This window comes from Ceratotherium simum, chromosome 23 (genome assembly GCF_057802395.1).
Source record: "Ceratotherium simum simum isolate JZ-2026a chromosome 23, ASM5780239v1, whole genome shotgun sequence".
Classification (NCBI taxonomy): Eukaryota; Metazoa; Chordata; class Mammalia; order Perissodactyla; family Rhinocerotidae; genus Ceratotherium; species Ceratotherium simum.
In genome coordinates, this window is record NC_141922.1 from 43,529,063 (window position 1) to 43,550,990 (window position 21,928).

The 21,928-nt window shown below is 38.5% G+C and overlaps 1 protein-coding gene across 6 annotated transcripts in view; it reads right to left on the reverse strand.

The window, feature by feature from the left end:
* Positions 1-21,928, reverse strand: part of ESRP1 (epithelial splicing regulatory protein 1) — a 61,681-nt gene that overhangs the window by 19,784 nt on the left and 19,969 nt on the right. For 4 of the 6 annotated variants that reach the window (XM_014788068.2, XM_014788067.2, XM_014788066.2 and 1 more), the window contains exons 10-13: positions 20,163-20,464; positions 10,570-10,788; positions 8,207-8,405; positions 4,558-4,726 (exon numbers count right to left, since the gene is read on the reverse strand). In XM_014788068.2, coding sequence (XP_014643554.1) covers positions 4,558-4,726; positions 8,207-8,405; positions 10,570-10,788; positions 20,163-20,464 — 889 coding nt within the window. Of the gene's footprint in view, positions 1-4,557; positions 4,727-4,767; positions 5,413-8,206; positions 8,406-10,569; positions 10,789-20,162; positions 20,465-21,928 lie in introns of those variants that run through there. The other 2 variants (XM_004431174.3, XM_087447648.1) reach the window with 2 other exon arrangements.

Below are 21,928 nucleotides of genomic sequence, written 5' to 3' on the forward strand. Positions count from 1 at the left end.
ATTACAATATCTAGTATTTCATTGTATGCTGAATTCCAGTTTGCATTTGTGGCACTAAATATTTAAGTTGTAAAAAAAGAAAAATAGAACGCAATACTACAGACTATTTTATCTTTCTTCTTGATCCTATTAGAAAACTTTCAACAAGCAAATTAGAAAGTAAACTGGTTGACAAATGTTACTATTGGGAGAAACTAGGCAATGTGTATAAGGGATCTCTCTGTACCATTTTGCTACAACTGTGTGTGAATCTATACTTATCTCAAAAAATGCAAATAAAAAAAGTAAACTTGAACAAGAAAGCAAAATGTTCAAAATAAGAAACGCAGGCATCTCTCAGAGGCTTGGTAGTCTTTTGGTTCAAGTGCAAAGAATTCCAGAATAGAATACCATAACATTATACAACAAACCAAACGTTGCAGAAGGCCTCAATATTACTAAATATACATATTCACTGCTTAGGTAGAAATAAGCTGATTTTACAAGAAATGGTTATCCTAAGAAAGAAAAAAAATTTCCCCCCACTGTAAACTTTTCACATAGGCATGCAAATGAAGCATCACTCATGAAGAAAGTCAAATATCCCTTGCCTTCTTTTTTGGTTCAAGGTGATATGATACTTATTATTTCTAGTGTCCTACAAAAGGCAAGGGGATGCACACAAGACTAATGTTAGTACATCTTTCCTTAAATTAGACGACATTTAACTGAAGAATCAGCATGTTTCTCACCTGTGCTACAGCTCTGATGCAAAGGAGAATATTCTTTTCTAAGAAAAATGAGAGGTCAGAATAAAAGGTAGGGCTTTATGTAATGGGAAAGGAAAGGCATGATATAACCAAGTTTTGAGTGATGAGCAGCTGGGCATGAACAGAGAGCCCCTTCTAATTCTTTTGTGTCCTGGGCTAAGCTCTGGGATACTGGGTAACTGAAACCTTCATCCAAGAAGGGAAAGGAAAAAAATGTTCATAAGCAGAGAAAACAGACCCACTTGAGGAACAAGTGCTTTAATTTCACTTGCTCGTCAAGATGCTATTGTCATAGCGACACATTTAGACTGCTAAAAACTCATTTAATAACAAACGAAAAGCAATTCTTTGGTTCACGTTTTCTCCTTAAATGTTCCTCAAGTAACCCAAATCCTTAATGATGAAAAATAGCATATTCTTGGAGCAATGCCCACGATAGAGTTTATCTCCACATTTCTCAATATACCACGTTAGAGGAAATAAAAGAGGGACAAATGCCCTCTAGCTGGAGCCCTTCAAAGTCACTGGCTTTGCAGAGAGGATTCTGTCACCTACTTGGTACCGGAAAGGGTCCATGTTTTATTAAACTTAACATTCCCAATGTGTCACACACAGAGGTACGAAATAACAGTTTGCTCAGTTAAATTGGAAGTTAAAAACAGTTAAAACCAATCACTTTTTTTGAAGGACATGCTTTTAGAAATCTGCAAAATACATTAACATCTTGATGTTTTAAAGTAGTGAACACATTGCATTAATGTGAAGTCAACCTGACACATTCAATTTAAAAATGGAGGGAATTAAAACATTTTTAATTTAAAAAGAGAAACTCCAGAGCTCCTGATTTAATACCCTTTATTAGCCTCAAGTATGCTATCTCAGACTTTCCTACTTATCGTAGAATAGGCCAAAATATACTTGAACATTTACGTAACCGTTTTCCAATAGCCTTGAATGCCTTATAGTCATGTGAGGCTAGAAATTAACAGTGTTCTGCCAAAAATGTAAAATATTTTTATTGTTTTTGGAATTTGCTTTTTAAATTATCCCAGATTTTGCAGTATAACTAACAGCATACTGCCAAGTTTGAACACTTTCATGCATTTGTGTGGGTAATTTCACTAGAATTAGGAAAATGTAAATTAAAATAATGAAATATTAGGGGTTATTCAGAAGCATTAATTTAAATATAATGCACATGACCTTTGATTCCAAAACTCCACTTCTGTGAAATTGTCCTACGGAAATATAAGTATTTAAAGATCAATATGAGGGGGCTGGCCCAGTGGCGCAAGCAGTTAAGTGCGCGAGCTCCGCTGCAGCTGCCCAGGGTTCGCCGGTTGGGAACCCAGGCGCGCACCCAGGCGCGCACCGACGCACCGCTTGGCAAGCCATGCTGTGGTGGCGTCCCATATAAAGTGGAGGAAGATGGGCATGGATGTTAGCTCAGGGCTGATCTTCCTCACAAAAAAAAAAAAAAAAAGATCAATATGAACTTTTTTTAATAGAGAAAAATGAAATTAGATGTCTAAAAGTAAAGGAATTGTTAAGTTATGATGTATTTTCACTTGTGGGACATCATGTGGAAGTTACAAGAATGAGGTAAATATATAAATATTCCTTAGGGAAGAAATTAATGACATACTGGCAAGTTTAAAAAAAAAAAAAAAGAAAAAAGAACAAGTGGGCAGTACATGTTAAGTATGCCACACTCTTTAGAAGCACACATGTACGCATGTTACCAAACTGATAACAGTGGTTACTTCTGGCCTTGTAGGTGTGTAAAATGGGAGTCTGATTTGACTCACTATACTCGTCTATACTCCTAGACTTAACAATGAGGGCGTTACAAACTTTAAAACTACTAGTACAAAAAAATTAACCTAATGTCAGAAGCCCAAAATTACAGGAATTATTAAACCATAAATGTCAGTTCCTCCTGCCTTTGGGGCTTCGATTCAAGACTCGAGTTCCCATCTCACCGTGAAGGGAAACTATTTCTAATAGATCCCTTCTTTTAACAGTGTCCAGATAGCAAGTCAATGGTGGAATTGGATACTCTGCAAATGTATTACTTGCACCAGGCTTCCAGTGGCACAATGCATTCCATTCCTGACATTCTGATGGTGTAGGAAAGGTGGATGAAGATCTTTCCTATAGCCAGAGCCCACTGGCAGCAAGTGATTGTCACAGGGTCCAGAGAAGGTGACAGATTGGGACTGGGCTAAATGCCTGACATGATACTCAACCATGAACAAATTACTCATGCTCCTGAGCCTTTTCAAAGCTTCAAAAATGGCCAGCTGATGATACTTATGGCTTTCTCCCTATTCTTCTTCCCCAGTAGAATAAAGAATATTTTCAATAGCATTAATCGTTTTAAAATTCCTAAAAAAAATAAACAAATGTAATTAACAGTGGCTACAAACTTCATTGCTGTGAGTCCAAAGTTCTTGCTCCCTAGTGGAAAATTATAGATGGAGAGGGAAGCAAATAACAATGTGACACAGCAACTACAGGGATCAGATAGATTAGTTCCAGCCACTTATCAAAAACTTCACTTACATATTGGTGGAGGTACTCAAAATATTTGGTCTAAATACCTTGAGAAGAAAATACAAGGCCTTGTATAATTTTAAAAATTTTGAGCAATATTGCTTGTGCCAAAGTAAAACCTTATTTTAATAAGGTTATTTTAATAAGGTTTGAACTGGTTACTGGCTAAATAAAGTTTAAAAATTTCTTTGAAAAGAAAATTGAGGATGAGAGGTCATTATATATCCAAGTTAGAATCACAGGCCTTCAGACCTAGAAAGACTCCAAAAACTTGGCCAAGCCCATCATTTTATAAGAACCAGAAAGGGTAAGTGACTTGCCCCAGTTAGAAGAAGAGATGAAACTAAAACTCAGGTCTCCCAACTTCTAGACTGACAACTTTCTCTCCATTATGCCCTGCTGCCTCCCAGAAATTGAGCACAACTAAAAAGAATCAGATTGAAAATATGTTGATTCTAAGAAAGTACTGAATAATCTCATTCTGGACTTGTTAGTAAAGATTTAGAGGGGAAAGAATACAACCCTTGTAAAATTTAAAACAAGTTTTTTTTCTTTTTTTGTGAGGAAGATCAGCCCTGAGCTAACATCCATGCTAATCATCCTCTTTTTGCTGAGGAAGACTGGCCCTGAGCTAACATCTATTAACAATCCTCCTCCTTTCCCCACTCCCGCCCAAATCCCCAGTAGATAGTTGTATGTCATCGTTGCACATCCCTCTAGCTGCTGTATGTGAGACGTGGTCTCAGCATGGCCGGAGAAGCGGTGCGCTGGTGTGCATCCGGGATCCGAACCCGGGCCGCCAGTAGTGGAGCGCGCACACTTAACCACTAAGCCACGGCACCGACCTTAAAACAACAGTTTTTATTGATTGTGGTTTGACATATGAATTCATGCTACTTAAAAATAGAATTGTTCTCATTATGTATTTTTCCATTTTTATAATTCAGTCACATGATACTCCACCCCATTACAGTGATTATTGTGCTACTCACTAATGGCCCTAAGATAGAAGGAAAAAAGGAAAGTTATATACATAGGTAATTAAAAGATCATGCTGTCAATACTATATGGTTAAAAAATAAATTTATTTCAGTTTGTCTTGAAACTACTTGGTCAGAGATATGACCAGAATCTGTTGCCTGCCATGCTAACCTTCAATGTGGCACACAATATTCTTTTGTAAACTCAGGCACTGGCTATCAAAAGAGTCTTTTGTTTCTGTCCCTCATTTCCACTTCCATCAGAGCCTCACCTAGGATAGTACGCTGTGTAGTTCATGAAGAGCTGAGTGCCCGCTGGGTAGTACGCTGTGGAGGGCTGCAGTGCTCGTGGATTCAAAAGCACAGAGGGCTGATAAATGGCAGCTTCGGTAGGAATAACTGCTGCAGGAGCTGGAAATGTGTAGGAGGGAGGAGACAGGCCTAAATAAGCAAAGAGAGAGACTTTGAGACACATTTGTAACAGCTGGCACATGTGCTAGCACTAAAGCCATAAGGTCAGCATTGCATATATACATTTTAAAGAAAGACCAGGTCATTATACCATCTCAAGTGACTTCCTTTTGATTAGATAACATCTAGAACTAATCTCATATCTCACACTCCATCAACCTAAAGAACCGTTCTTAGTCTGAAATTTGGAAAAACCAATATCAAGTAGATACTTTCAAGTCTTCTCAATCGTTTCATGACATGTGATTTTTTTTTTCCACTCCTGAGTGCCAGTTAAACTAACCCTTTGAGGAAAGAAAGGGTTATACTGACATTTAGTATAACTTGAAACTAAAAGCTGTGGGGTTTTTCTTTGTTTTTTTGAGAGCTATGCTGCTATTCCATCTTCCTATCTACTCCATAGCACAACGTAAGACGAAAAGGTTATAAAACACTATTTGCCAGTACCATGTATTATGCCAAAGCATAGATTGCACCAAAGTAAACTGACCTATAAGGAGATTAACTCTGCATTATTTTCACCTAAAGCCAACCCAGAAGATGGGCTTTGAAGCTAATCTACATATTCAGAACTGTGGGGGGGAAAAAAAAAATCTAACCTGGGAAATAATCCTGAATACATGCACAAGTCTTCTTGAGAGTCATCTGATAAAAAGCTGACTCCGATTAAAAAGAAAATAGAAAAGATGAAATTCCTTTGTCTTCTGGTTACTCAACATCTTCCAGGCCCAGTAATTCACTTAAGTCAGACCAGTTGCTGGTCACCAGCTTTAACATGTGGGATGAACACAACTATCAAGCCATCTGCTTCCAACAGAAGAGATAACTGAGAGGTTGCCTGAATTTGGGGTCCCTGACTTTAATTTTCACACCTAGAACTACCTAACATATTTTGCAAATAGCAGGGGACCAAAGGATAACTATTCACATGAAAATCTCTATTGTCTTTTTTGCTCTTCTTATGAGTTTCTACACATCTATGGAGTTGAGTAAGAGAGTCAGCTGAATGTGGGTACGTACACCAAAGTCCAACATATTGACCTTATATTCCACTTTTGGGTGCCTCCTTCATACTCACCCAAAACTGTGCTACATGTTAGATACCTAATGTAGATAAATTTTTAAATTATGATCCTCGGCCTTAACGAGTCCACAAAAGGGAAAATGACAATTTGAGCCTCCTATGTCATATAGAAAATTATAAAGCCTGTGCCTATATCCTGCTTTCAAAACTATCAAGCAATTCATTATATGACAGTGCTTCATACAACTAAGACAGACATCTGTTCTGCCTCAAAATGAAGAAGAAATTTTTGATAACTAAACAGATTAGGCTGCTCAGATTTGAGTATTCCTCAAATCAAAGGACAGCTATTCTTGTATTGCTAGAAGAGAATCAGATGTGTATATTCATAGAGTAGAAAAATGGAGTTGACCTTAAAATGCTTAACTGTTTGAAAAAGTTAAAATTTCAATAAACACATTAAAGGTTAAAATTTCAAAACATGAGACTTTAGCAGCATTTCTTTCCCAAATTTAACAAGAAATTCCTCAGTGGGGAATAACCAATCATTATTTTAATTGCTTTAGTCCTTGAGATTAGTTCAAACACATGCACTTTCTGTAAGTTTTTTGGTTGCTGTATAAATAGGCAATCACCTCAAGTGAGTTGGCAGGAAAGAAAGTCCGGTAGAATAGGGCATAATATTAGCATGTATAAATTGGAATCGATTTTTTTAAAAAAATGAGTAAACTCTTCCACTAAAATAACAAGTGGTCAAATTTTAGTTAAAATTTTTGGAAAGTATTAAAATATACAGAAATTTATTTTTATGTGGAAAAATGCATTTAAAATTTTTTCTATTATTTTAGGGCTTGTGAGAGCAAAGAGGAAGAAATTAAAGTCTTTTTTTGTGTGTGTGTGTGAGGAAGATCAGCCCTGAGCTAACATCTGCCAATCCTCCTCTTTTTGCTGAGGAAGACTGGCCCTGGGCTAACATCTGTGCCCATCTTCCTGCACTTTATATGGGACGCCACCATAGCATGGCCTGACAAGCGGTGTATCGGTGCGCCCCGGGATCCGAACCGGCGAACCCCGGGCCACTGCAGCATAGCACACACCCTTAACCACTTGCGCCACCGGGCCAGTCCCCAGAAATTAAAGTCTTATGAAGAAAGTCTATAATGACCAGTTTTCCACCAGGAAGAGAAAGAAGTAAAAGGCTATCCCAGCAGAAGACTTTAGGTTACACGTGATGGAGAATTCCCTTATCTCACAATGCTTGATAGATTATCACTAAAGGAAATTGTAAAAGTTACTGACATTATCAATGTTTTATGGTCAGAATACATATGACTAAAATTACTTTAAGATATCCACTTAAACCCAATCATTAATTAGCAAAACTTGATACTCATTAGTGATCAACTCTTAGATATTCACCAACAGCAAGCAGCAAATAAATGGAATATTAGCATTTAGAAATTCCAAGGGAAAAAAAGGATTAAGCCCCACCGAATGTTCTACAAATAATGCTTTATCAAATAAAGGTTTATCAGTTTATTAAAGATCTCTCTTTACTAGAAAGTGATGTCCTAACACTCCCCATTTTCTTGGAATCAAGTACATAATCCAATTTACTTTCTCAGTTATCTTTGGACTGTATTCCAGGTGCTACATTCTTTAAACATAACCAACATGACTCCTGACAAGGTATGTCTTATTTCAAAAGTGAAAACTGCATCAGGAATATTCAAGTGTTAACATCAGATCCCCAAATGTTCCTTAGTCACTAACCAAACTAAAGGGCTTATTCCTCTGAACAGGATTCCACCTATGTGCCAATGAGCAAGAGCATGGCTTGAAATTAAGCACTGATCCTGCGATCCAATGGAAACTTTGGCTAATTTATTTACGCATTTGTATTTTTTTACTAACTTGCTCATTCCAGATATCCTGGAGAGCAAGAGAAATGCTCCCCAGGTTATCCTTTCCAAAAAATACTTAATCCTCAAAAAATTAAAAATGTAAAATGGGCATCAAATCACCCTTCTAAAAAAAACCTAAATGTGTTACAGAAAAACAGACAAAGGATCCAGCCATACTTATTTTACCTTTAAATGCGTATTAAAATATCTACATAGCCAGGTTGCCTCCCAGAGTCAGTGCTTATCTTGAGCACACTAAGCTTCAGAAATCAAGTGCTTATCACTGGAAAAGCAAGAATATAATTTGAAAGGAGGTATTTGTAGCATCTCTAATTATGGGTGTCCACAACCAAGGTCTTAAATGATTACCAGATACTACCGATTTCAGATGGGAAAGCCTTATGTAACCGTAACCGCGTTGCCTGCCTCAGAAAGAACCAGGGACACAGAAAGGTGTGAAAGCGGCTTAAGCACCTACCAGCATATAGCGTAGAATAGCGCCAAGACCCAAGAAAAACTTACATGGTAACTTACATGGCGGTGGGGATAAGCCATTTCGATTTAAAGTGCCCCCCATTAACACAAAGTTCATCTCCTCAGCTGAACACTGAAAGACTTCAACATATCTGTCCTTCATGGTTTTTTTATGACACTTCTGTGCAGCCATAAATGCTCTGTCGGCAGACTTCATCTGGATAAAGGCATCTCCTGATGGGCGGCCCTGAGCGTGTGGGGGAAGAATAGAAACAAAAGGAGACTGTCTCCTTCAACAAGGAAATGGTTGCTTACAAAACATGCAAAGTGACAATCACCCATAGTACAGACCGTTTAGCCACAGAATCTGGGTGACAGTGTGATCTACTGAAATCTGACTTGCATTTCATCATCTAATCACCAGAATGGCCCACAAAACCTTGAAGAAACAGTTTTGAGAGCTCATAGCTGAAAGTGATCCTTTTTGGTTTTCTATTAATTAGTATCAGATTTATGGGGTTTTGAAAGGGTCTCCTTGTGACTGTGATTTCAAAGTATAGGATTGTATAATAGGTTTTTCCTTTCTGAAAAATCCAATTAAATCTTATTTGATTGAGAAAAGCTAGTAACAGAACCAGTATTAGAGCTTTCTGTATCCTCCTGCGTGGAACTGTACAAACCAGAGTTCTTTTTTGGCTCTCAGTTCTGTCTATCACTAATCTGCAACATCCCTTTCCCTACTCCCTGAAGGTTAGGTTGGGACCTGGCTTCGGCATAGGGAAGGGGGATAAGGAATTGGGAGTTGCAAAGCACAGTGAAGGTTGGTGAGAGCTGTATCATCAGCCTTGCTTGGAAGCCCTTCTCTCACCTCTTCCCTTGCATCTCTATCTTAAACCTTGGTCAAACAGGTGTTTATAGTCATTTCCTCTATTACCAATAGCTTGCTAAAAATCCCCTATTTAAAATCAAGCTGGTAGATTTCTGTTCTACAGAACCAGAATGCCTTAGTTTTATTTAACATGGACATTTTATAAGGGAGAAAAAGACACAACCAGCTTATAATACTTCTTCTTTAAAGAAATATGGATTTCTTTAAAAGTCTCTAAGGGACTATTTAGTGCAAATTATTACCATGCAAGTTACCATAAGAGTTACCATACCAGTGAAATTAGGGATACCAGGGGAACCCAGTCCAAGATGGAAACCTAACATCTTTGAGGCAGCTAAGAGCTTGTCCATCATCAAAGAAGCATTTCTCCCAAGTGCAATCACAATAGGTCAACAGGCCATGTGGGTCAATGAGAGGCAAATCTGTCTACTGTTGTTAATCAAAGAGTAATAATAGCCGCTAGGTTATTAGAAATGGTGACTCAAAGAGAAACCAAACAATTCCCTGGTGATGCTGAATTGTGGGGAATTTTATTCAAAAAGACTCCCACCAGTGAAGCATGGCTGAGAGGGTACCTGTCAGATAAAAGTATTAATATAAGAGTTACAATGCGCATATACTGGTGGGGAAAACCAAGCAGGGGCTCAGGATGTTTTCTGATTCCTTGACCCCTTGTATTTCTAATACAAACCTATATTCAACCCATAATGCTCAGAAAACATCTTATTTTCAAAAATTAATACAACTTTGCTTTTAATAGAGAGTTCTAAAATTTTAGTTAGAACTATTTGGTTTATAGATTTTCAGAATTCTGTCCTGCCTGTGATAGCACAAAATATTGGGAAACTGCCCAGCAACTAATATGATTAACTTTATTTAACCAAAATCAAGAGACATCAAGCTAGGAACTACTTTTAATATGCTTAGAATATATACTTGCATACCATAGTAATTTGGTTAGATTTTGATAGAGGCTTCTCAACGATAATTCATTAATACATTTCAATGCCTGTTATGATCACATTGTGTTCTAGGTGCTGCAGATACAAGTCCTTATTGAGTTGGTACTCTACTGAATGTAATTTGATGTCTAACATATATATATATGAAATAAAGTAAGCCATTTCTAAACAGTCTATGGATACAAAACACTCTGGAACACAGACATACTCACTGGTTTATATATTGCCTATGATTGCTGTCACATTACAATAGCCGAGTTACAGAGTTCAGTAGTTGCAACAATAAAATGTTGTATTAGACTGATAATATATGTATTTGTCTCCCACCTGATGCTATTGACAATTTGATGGACATATGTGATGACGGAATCATAGCTGAATTTCAATTACCAGAACAATGATAGCATTCTTTCTGGAGCTCATCTTAAAGACCTATTGCATTTATAGTTAAAGCTTTCCTTTAAGACTTACTATACTGATGAACATTTGTACTTTTCTATTGGGGGTGTCTCTGATAATAAGAATAAGCAAATCAGTTTTCCAATAAGCGACTTTCTTACCTGGTGATTCAATACCATGTGAACCCCGTGAGTTCGAATGTCTGTAGAAAACTCCCCTAGAAAGTCCAGGATATCCTCAATTGTGGCCGCATAGGGAAGACCTCGAAGGCGTATACAGTCTCTAACATTTGTAGGAGGCACAAATTGCTGAGGTAGTACTGGAATAATGGGAGGGGTTGGAAGTGGAATGAGAGGAGCCGAGGAGAATCGGTTCAGCACCTGTTCTCAAAGAAAAACAGAAGTGATTTAGAGCCTTGCTCCTCCAGTGCTCTCTGCAGACCAGCACTGGCATCACTGGGGAGCCTGGGAGAAATGCATGACCTCAGCTCCACCCCAGACCTAGTACATGTGAATCTGCATTTTAACAAGATCCCCAGGTGATTCATAAGCATATTAAAGTTTAGAAGCACTCAAGGAGAAAGGGATTCATGCTTTTCACCCAGGAAAGAGAATGGATGAGAGGTCAGGTACATTTTGGGGAAAGGATTACTGCCAGGCAAAACTCATATTACAAAGTTCTTGTCTACCTTTGTCTCAATTTAGAACATGACTCCTAGCTCATACAACTAGGAGGTCCCTGTGCAAACACCATGTGTTGCATCCTTAGGTTTTCTGAACAACTTACCACTGCAGCCCATGAACTGAAAATACAGAAGAATCGAATGCCCCCCCCCAAATTTGCCCTAATTTCCTCACTCACACCCTGTCCAGTTGCTATCTAAATAAAAGGTGACAGAAATCAAAGAACAAATGCAACACAAAGAAATTTCATGACAAAGAGATAAGACCTTTAAAAATTATACAAACACTCCACACACAGCACAAACGTTAGGGGATGAACATGAATAGAAATGTGGTATAGACAAACTCAGGACAGGAAATGGTCAGGCACCTTACAGTACCTGCCAAAGAGTGGGTAAGCAATAGTTATAGCTGAATAGTTATTGAACGAAATAGTTGCTAGTAATGAAAAGAAGACAGTGCAGAGCCTATGGTCCATTCTAGGCCATGATTTCCAGAAAAACTGTTCTTCCAATTAAAGATATAAAATCTCCTTTGTTCCCCCTCTAGTTTGGGACAGATGTATGTAAAGTTTGAATCCTTAAGCATATTTTAGAGATACAGAATTTATGATACTCATTTTCAACAAGGTACAGAATTGTTTAAACTGCCAAGTATATTCAGTGTTTAGGGTTCAAGAGCATCAATACAATAGAATGCATAACTTAAAATTTCACCTGTATTTATTCTAGATATAAAAATCATTTTGGGGGCTGGCCTGGTGGCACACGCGGTTAAGTGCGTGCGCTCTGCTGCGGCAGCCTGGGGTTCTCCGTTTCGGATCCTGGGCTCACATCGACGCACTGCTTGTTGAGCCACACTGTGGCAGCGTCCATATAGAGTGGAGGAAGATGGGCACGGATGTGAGCCCGGGGCCGGTCTTCCTCAGCAAAAAAGAGGAGGATTGGCATTGGATGTTAGCTCAGGGCTAGTCCTCCTCACAAAAAAAAAAAAAAAAAAAAATCATTTTGTATCCTAGAAAGTAAAAAGTTCTTTTTAACTTTGGGCAATTATTTTAAATCTCCATATGAACAAAACAATGGGGTTTGCAGATGCTAGACGAAATAGTTTTATGAACTCACAGAAATAATAGTAGAGTCAGTGTTCTAATTGCTTGCAAAAAAAAGACCAAAGGAATCACGGAAGTGACTGTTCTACCATGGGACCCAAGTAGAATAAGTGAGAAGAGCAAAGCAGTCAACATGACCTCAATTACAAAGGAAGTACAAGTGACTCTTGAAGAAGAATGTTCAGCTGGTGAGTCAAGAAGAACAGTCAGGAAGAGAAGTCAAGATGGCGGCATAGGCAGACTCTGAACTCACCTCCTCCCATGGACACAGCCAATTTACAACTACTCGGGGAAAAATTACCTAAGAGAGAACTGAAAACTGGATAAGAGGAACCCCTGCAACAACGACAATCCTAATTGAGGTGGAAGAGGCAGAAATTCCCTTTTGGAGAGAAAAAACACCACCTGCATAAGCCGCCAGTTTCACGGCAACTAGGGAGCAGCCCACAGGTCCACAGCCCTCCCTGGAGGCGCGGGGCCCTGAGCCGGGGAGCGCTCCCACTGTAGGCATTTTGTGGACCCAGCACAATCGAGACAACTGACATAATATCTGACTTTGCCTGCTACTAAAACATCGGGGAGTACCCCCAGAAAAGCTGGTTCACAAAGAAATTAAAACTGGCTCTTAAAGGGCCCACACACAAATTCACCCATTTCAAAAAGCAACCTAAAAAAATCACCAGAAAGAAAGGTGCACAGTGCTTTGGTGGAAAGACACTCACCTGATAGGCTCTGAGTGCATCTTGGTGAAAGGTGAGACCTCTCCAGGGACTGGGACATTGGCGGTGGCCATTGTTGTGGCCTGGTGTGGGTGTGCTGACAAAGATACTGGCAGACGCCATTGGAGTTCTCCCTGGGGCCTGCTAGCCCAGGGTCTGTCCCACCCACTAGAGCACCGATTTAATCCAGCTCAGCCAGGGCAGGTAGCCCACCCTAGGGACTGGCACCACCCAACAACAAGCCCTCGGGCAACTTGTGGGCCTGCTAACTGAGCTGCCTGGATTCTCCACAGCCTGGTGAGTGGGTCCACCTCTGTGGGGCAGGGTGTGTGCAAGGTGTGGGTGGTGAGTGTGGGGCAGTGGTGGAGTGTGTGGGTGTGTGTGGCTCCTGACTTGGAGAGACTGGGTCCACTTCAGGTGGTCAGGGCGTGCACAGGGGGCAGGACTGTGTTGACTGTGTATGTGGACCTGTGGGCGGTGAGGCTTGTCAGATGCAGAAGACTTGTTCTTCTCAAAGACCCACATAGGGGGTTTGCCCCACCTTCCAAAGCCTGAAACAATTGGGTGCTCCTGTGCCTCAGGCCAGCCTCACACAGCTGCAATCCTCAGAGAGCTGACAAGAGACCTAAAGGCTGGAGGCTTATAGCAATTGTAAGCCCCTGAGCCTAACAACCTGCCACACTGGGGGCCTACTCACTTAAAAGAAATACTGCAACACAAATGTGCTACTAGAACATGCAGCCGACTGTGCTGGGGCTCCCCACACCTGATAAAGAGACTGAAGGGCCCACAACAACTACAAGCAGCTGAGCATTACAACAGCTGGCCAGGGGCATAGCTCAGCCTCCCTGAGCACCTACAGGGAGAGCAACCATGCCACAACAGAAGGACACATGTAGCCCACATAAGGGTCACTACTGGAACATTGAGAACTGAGGGAAGCACACAGCTGGGCCTCATAAGGCATCACTTATATAAGGTCACCTCTCCAAGATCAGGAGACATAACTGACCTACCTAATACATAGACATAAGCACAGGGAAAGAGGCAAAATGAGGAGGCAAAGGAATACATTCCAAGTGGGGGAACAGGACAAAACCCAAGAAAAGTGAAACAGAAGTGAGCAACCTACCCAACAGAGAGTTCAAACAAAGAGTGTTAAGGATGCTCATTGATCTTGGGAGAAGAATGGATGAACTCAGTGACAATGTCAACAAAGAAATGGAAGATATAAAGAAGAACCAATCAGAAATGAAGAATACGACACTGGAAATGAAAAATTCGCTACAGGGACTCAAAAGCAGAGTAGAGGATACAGAAGAACGGATCTGCGAGCTGGACGAAAGACTAGAAGAAATCACCCAAGCTGAACAGGTAAAAGAGAAAAGAATTAAAAAGAGCGAGGACAGTCTAAGGGACCTCTGGGACAACATCAAGCGCACTAACATCCGTGTTATAGGTGTTCCGGAAGGAGAAGAGTGAGACAAAGGGGCGGAGAATCTATTTCAAGAAATAATAGATGAAAACTTCCCTAACCTAAGGAAGGAAGCAGACATCCAGGTACAGGAAGCACAGAGAGCCCCAACCAAAATAAACCCAAAGAGGGCCACACCAAGACACATCATAATTAAAATGTCCAGAATTAAAGTTAAAGAGAGAAGCCTAAAAGCCACAGGAGAGAGAGACAAGTTACATACAAGGGAAACCCTATAAGGCTGTCAGCAGACTTCTCAGGAGAAACCTTACAGGCTAGAAGAGAGTGGCACAATATATTTAAACTGCTATAAGGAAAAAACCTACAGCCAAGAATACTCTACCCAGCAAGGTTATCATTCAAACGGAAGGAGAGATAAAAAGTTTCCCAGACAAGCAAAACTTAAAGAAAGGAGTCTGTCACCAAGAAACCAGTACTACAAGAAATGCTAAAGGGACTTATTTAAGGGCAAAAGAGAAGAACACAAATAGGAAAAATTATCCATTTCCATAATAAGAGGGTAATGGATACAAATGCACAAAAAAGAGGTTAGATATGATATCAAAAACATAAAATGTGGGAGGAGGTGAGTTAAAGAGTAGAGCTTTCAGACAGAGGTCAAACTAAAGAGACCATCAACTTAATATAGATTCCTATATACGTAGGTTACTGTATATGGACCCCATGGTAATCACAAACCAGAAACCTATAATAAATACACAAAAAACTAAGAGAAAGGAACCCAAACATAATACTATAGAAAGCCATCAAACCACAAAGGAAGAGAGCAAGAGAAGAAGAAAGGAACAGACAAAGACTATTAACACACCGAGAAAAAAAAGTTAAAAAATGGCAATAAGTATGTACTTATCAATAGCTACTTTAAAAGTCAATGGACTAAATGCTCCAATTAAAAGGCATAGGGTGGCTGACTGGATAAAAAAAACAAGACCCATATATATGCTGCATACAAGAGACACACTTCAGACCTAAAGACACTCACAAACTGAAAGCGAAGGGATGGAAAAAGATACTCCACACAAATGGCAATGAAAAGAAAGCTGGGTAGCAGTACTCATATCAGACAAAATAGACTTTAAAACAAAAACTGTAAAAAAAGACAAAGAAGGGCATTACATAATGATCAAGGGAACAATCCAATAAGAGAATATAACACATAAATATTTATGCACCCAACATAAGAACACCTAAATATATAAAGCAATTATTAACAGACATAAAAAGAGAAATAGACAGTAACACAATCATAGTAGCAGACTTTTAACACTCCACTTACACCAATGGATAGATCATCTAAACAGAAGATCAATAAGGAAACACTGGCCTTAAATGACACACTAGAACAGATGGACCTAGCAGGTTTATACAGAACATTCCATACAAAAACTGAACAATACATGTTCTTTTCAAATGCACATGGAACATTCTCCAGGATTGATCACATATTAGGCCCAAAACAAGTCTCCAGAAATTTAAGAAGACTGAAATAATGCCAAGCATCTTCTCTGAACACAATGGTATGAAACTAGAAATCAACTATATGAAGAAAATCAGAAAAGCCACAAATATGTGGAGATTAAACAAAATGCTACTGAACAACGATTGGGTCAACAAAGAAATCAAAGGAGAAATCAAAAAATACCTGGAAGGGCCAGCCCCGTGGCTTAGTGGTTAAGTGCGCGCGCTCCGCTACTGGCGGCCCGAGTTCGGATCCCGGACGCGGACGGACGCACCGCTTGTCAGGCCATGCTGAGGCTGCGTCCCACATATGAAATGTGTGACAAATATGAGACAAATGAAAAGGAAAATACGACATGCCAGAGTTTATGGGATACAGCAAAGGCGGTTCTAAGAGGGAAGTTTATAGCAATACAGGCCTATCTCAACAAATAAGAAAAATCTCAAATAAACAATCTAACAATGCACCTAAAGGAACTGGAAAAAGAACAACAAACAAAGCCCAAAATCAGTAGATGGGAAATAATAAAAACCAGAGCAGAAATAAATGAAATAGAGACTAAAAAACAACGGAAAAAATTAATAGAACCAAGAGCTGGTTCTTTGAAAACATAAACAAAATTGACACACCTTTAGCTAGACTCACCAAGAAAAAAAGAGAGAAGGCTCAAATAAATAAAATCAGAAATGAAAAAGGAGAAATTACAACAGACACCTCAGAAATACAAAAGATTACCAGAGAATACTATGAAAAGCTATATCCCAACAAATTGGACAATTTGGAAGAAATGGATAAATTCTTAGAATCATACAACCTTCCAAAACTGGATCAAGAAGAAATAGAGAATTTGAATAGACCAATCACCAGTAAGGAGATGAAACAGTAATCAAAAACCTCCCCAAAAATAAAAGTCCAGGACCAGACGGCTTCCCTGGTGAATTCTACCAAACATTCAAAGAAGACTTAATACCTATCCTTCTCAAACTCTTCCAAAAAATTGAGGAGGGGGGGAAGCTCCCTAACTCATTCTATGAAGCCGACATTACCCTGATACCAAAACCAGACAAGGACAATCCAAAAAAATAGAATTACAGGCCAATATCACTGATGAACATCCATGCAAAAATCTTCAACAAAATACTAGCAAATTGCATACAACAATACATTAAAAAGATCACACACCATGATCAGGTGGGATTTATTCCAAGGATGCAGGGATGGTTCAACATTCGCAAATCAATCAACGTGATACACATTAATAAAATGAAGAATAAAAATCACATGATCATCTCAATAAATGCAGAGAAAGCATTTGACAAGATACAGCATCCATTTATGATAAAAACTCTGAATAAAATGGGTATAGAAGGAAAGTACCTCAACATAATACAGGTCATATACGACAAACTCACAGCTAATATCATCCTCAATGGTGAAAAACTGAAAGCTATCCCTCTAAGAGCAGGAACCAGACAAGGATGCCCACTCTCACCACTCCTATTCAACATAGTATTGGAAGTCCTAGCCAGAGCAATCAGGCAAGAAAAAGAAATAAAAGGGATCCAAATTGGAAAGGAAGAAGTGAAACTGTCACTATTTGCAGATGACATGATTTATATACAGAAAACCCTAAAGAATCCACCAAAAAACTTTTAGAGTAATAAACAAATACGGTCAAGTTGCAGGATACAAAATCAACATACAAAAATCAGTTGCATTTCTATACACTAACAACGAAGTAGCAGAAAGAGAAATTAAGAATACCATCCCATTTACAATTGCAACAAAAAGAATAAAATACCTAGGAATAAACTTAACCAAAGAGGTGAAGGATCTGTACACTGAAAACTATAAAACATTACTGAAAGAAACTGAAGAAGACACAAGGAAATAGTAAGATATTCCGTGATCTTGGATTGGAAGAATTAACATAGTTAAGATGTCCATGCTTCCTAAAGCAATCTATAGATTCAATGCAATCCCTATCAAAGTTCCAACAACATTTTTCACAGAAATAGAACAAAGAATTCTAAAATTTATATGGAACAACAAAAGATCCCGAATAGCTAAAGGAATCCCGAAAAAAAAGAACAAAGCTGGAGGTATCACACTCCCTGATTTCAAAATATACTACAAAGCTATAGTAACCAAAACAGCATGGTACTGGCACAAAAACAGACACACATATCAGTGGAATAGAATCAAAAGCCCAGAGATAAACCCACACATCTATGGACAGCTAATCTCCCACAAAGGAGCCAAGAACATACAATGGAGAAAAGAAAGTCACTTCAACAAATGGTGTTGGGAAAACTGGACAGCCACATGCAAAAAAATGAAAATAGACCATTACCTTACACCATACACAAAAATTAACTCAAAAGGGATTAAAGACTTGCATGTGAGACCTGAAACTATGAAACTTCTAGAAGCAAGCATAGGCAGTTCACTCTTTGACATCTGTCTTAGCAACATATTTTCAAGCACCATGTCTGACCGGGCAAGAGAAACAATTGAAAAAATAAACAAATGGGACTACATCAAACTGAAAATCTTCTGCACAGCAAAGGAAACCACCAATAAAAGGAAAAGACAACCTAACAACTGGGAGAAGATATTTGCAAACCATACATCTGATAAGGGGTTAATCTCCAAAATATATAAAGAACTCATGCATCTCAACAACAAAAAAACTAACAACCCAATTGAAAAATGGGCAAAAGACCTGAACAGACATTTCTCCAAAGAAAATATACAGATGGCCAACAGGCACATGAAAAGATGTTCAACATCATTAACTATCAGGGAAATACAAATCAAAACTACAATGAGATATCACCTCATGCCCATCAGAATGGCTATAATCAACAAGACAGGAAAAAACAAGTGTTGGAGAGGATGTGGAGAGAAGGGAACTCTCACACACTGCTGGTGGGAGTGCAAACTGGTGCAGCCACTATTGAAAACAGTATGGAGATTCCTCAAAAAATTAAGGATAGAACCACCATAACAACCAGCTATTCCACTACTGGGTATTTATCCAAAGAATGTGAAAACACCAATGCGTAAAGATACACGCACGCTTGTGTTCATTGCAGCGTTATTCACAATAGCCAAGACTTGGAAGCAACCTAAGTGCCCATCAAGGGACGAATGGATAAAGAAGATATGGTATATATACACAATGGAATACTACTCAGCCATAAGAAACGACGAAATCCAGCCCTTTGTGACAACATGGATGGACATTGAGGGTATTATGCAAAGTGAAATAAGTCAGAGGGAGAAGGTCAAATACCGTATGATCTCACTCATTAAGTAGTAGATAATAACAGCAACAAACAAACACATAGAGACAGAGATTGGATTGGTGGTTACCAAAAAAGAAGGGGGGAGGAGGGAGGGCGAAAGGCATAATTAGGCACATGTGTGTGGTGATGGATTGTAATTAGTATTTGGGTGGTGAACGTGAGAACATGATGTAATCCATGCAGAAATAGAAGTATAATGATGTACACCTGAAATTTATACAATGTTATAAACCAGTGTTACCACAATAAACAAAAAATTAAAAAATAAAAATAAATAAGAAAATAAATAAATTTAAAAAAAAAAAAAAGAAGAAGAAGAACAGTCAAAAGGCTTGAGACCCTACAGACGGTTTCATGCCTGGTCTTAGTGCATTTTGGGGAACTGATTTTCCCATTTGTGCCTCAAAAACAACTGTGAATTCTGAAAGAAAGTAACAGGACGAAAGGGCACTTCACATTGTCACCAGCAATACGGAAATGATCAAACATTTTGGGAAATAAATTTGGCAAGACATTCAAAATCTTAAAAGCTCACACCCCTCTATCCAGTTCTAAAGAAATCAATTAGAAATTGAGAATTCATAAGCAAGTTTATCAAGAAATTTCTTAATAGTAGGAAAAAACCCCAAAGGTACAATAGAATTTCTAAATAAATTATGTACCTCCAGGAAACATAATATTAACTTAAAGATGAAATTTTTTAGACATGGGTAATCTTTCAAGATATGTAGTTTTAAAATAGAATATAAAAGTATATCTAGAGCTGTATTCCAGTTACACAAAAACACATAATATTTTTTCTCTGTGTATACAAGATAGTAGTGGCTATCTTTTGGTTATGGAATGAGATTTTTTTCACGCATTTACACTTTCTGTATTTTCCAAGTTTTATTTTAATGCAGTGAATAATGTAGGATTGTTTTCAGAAACAAAGAATAGAAATTCATGCAAAGTCATCAACACGCTCTTAAAAACCAACCTGCTGAACTTCAGCTGCTGTGCTCCTGAAGAGTTCAATGTATCTTTTACCCAATAAGTCCTTATGCTTCCTCAATGCGTTCTGTGCATATTCCTCACAGGCAAAGAGGACAAAAGCATCCCCTGTGGGCCTACCGTCTGGGTAGGTAACAAAGAGGATGCCTTCCTTCCCCCCAGTGATGGGGCAATGCTGTCCAAAGAAAGCCACCACTTCATCAGCTGTGGCTGTGAAAGGGAGCCCCCGCATGCGGACAATGACTTGATTTTCTTTGGAGAGAAATTGGGCTACTTCATTGGATGTACCTAAGGAATACAAATATCAGGAAAGCAAGGGGAGAAATGGTTAAGACATCCACTTTACCAAATTTAAAATGGTAAGATTCTTGGCAATGTCTTGAGTTCATAATTAAAACCCGCACTCCCACTGAATTCAAAATAACATTCCAGGAATCAGAATTCTCTTCCTACAAATTTGAAACTTCTCCCCTACCACCATCATAAAACACCTCTCTTGAATTAGAAAGGTGGTCAGACAATTAAATCATGGACCAACCACTGTATTCTTCTCATGGAGAGGCAGTAAGTCATCACCGTGGTTAAGGGCACAGGGCCCGGAGCTGGAATGCCTAGGTCCAATCTTGGCTTTACCAATTACTAGGGTATGACCTTTGTCAAGTTTAACCTCTGTGTCTTAGTTTGCTTATCTGTAAAATGGGGGTAAAATTACCTACCTCATAAATTATGATAATTAAATGTTATTACATATAAAGCAATTTGGTGATTTTTATTATTTTTCTGATTACTTTTTATTGAGAAATAAAGGTTCAAACATACTCAAGTAAAGAGTATAATGAATATACTTGGCAGCCAGTTTCAACATTCCACCAAACATAAAGCATTTTGAACAGTACTGCCATGTAGCAAATACTCAAATGCACATCCTTCAAGCTCATACACTAGTAACATTTTCCCTTAAGAGCACATTATTATCATACTGCCCACATACCATGAAATCCCAGGCATTAATGTGAGTTATTAGTTAACTTTGCCATCTGCAGTTTACAATGTTACATACCATGGAACCTCAGAACCATAGCAACTCCAAACATACTTTATCCCCAACCAATATCAAATATTGCTTAGGAACTTTGGAAACACTATTCAACTTGAAGCTCTGAATTTGGAAGCCTTGGTTTATCTAAAGAAATAAGTATCAGAATAGAAATATACCAGCAAATTGTGCAAACAGGATGCTTTTACCATAAGTTCTATAGTTGCAAAGATTTTCACCAGTGCTATATAACGCAGGAATACATGTGTTCTCTGTATTTAAACGTATTTAAGTTCTCTGTATTTAAGCATATTTTCACAAAAGGTGTCAAAAGCCTCTTAAAAGGTCCACCCACATTCTTCAACTATCCTATTTTTAGAGATTTATCCTAATAAGTGACCTATACAGAGATACAAAAATATTCACTGCAACATACTTAGAGGGAAGAGTTGGAAATAAGCTCTAAATGCCCAACAGGGATGTTTAAGAAAAATGTATGGTACATGTAATATTGTATAGCAATTAACATTTAAGAAAACTGACTAACATAGCATAATATACTAAAAGGAGAAAGGAAGTTACAAAGCAGTATGAACAGAGCACTAGAAACTTACGAAGTAGTTACACGCATAGGAACAATCTGTCGGACAAGCCAATCAGCATTTTTTATGCATCTTTTACTTTCAGGTTTTAAAGTTACGAACCACTCAAGGATT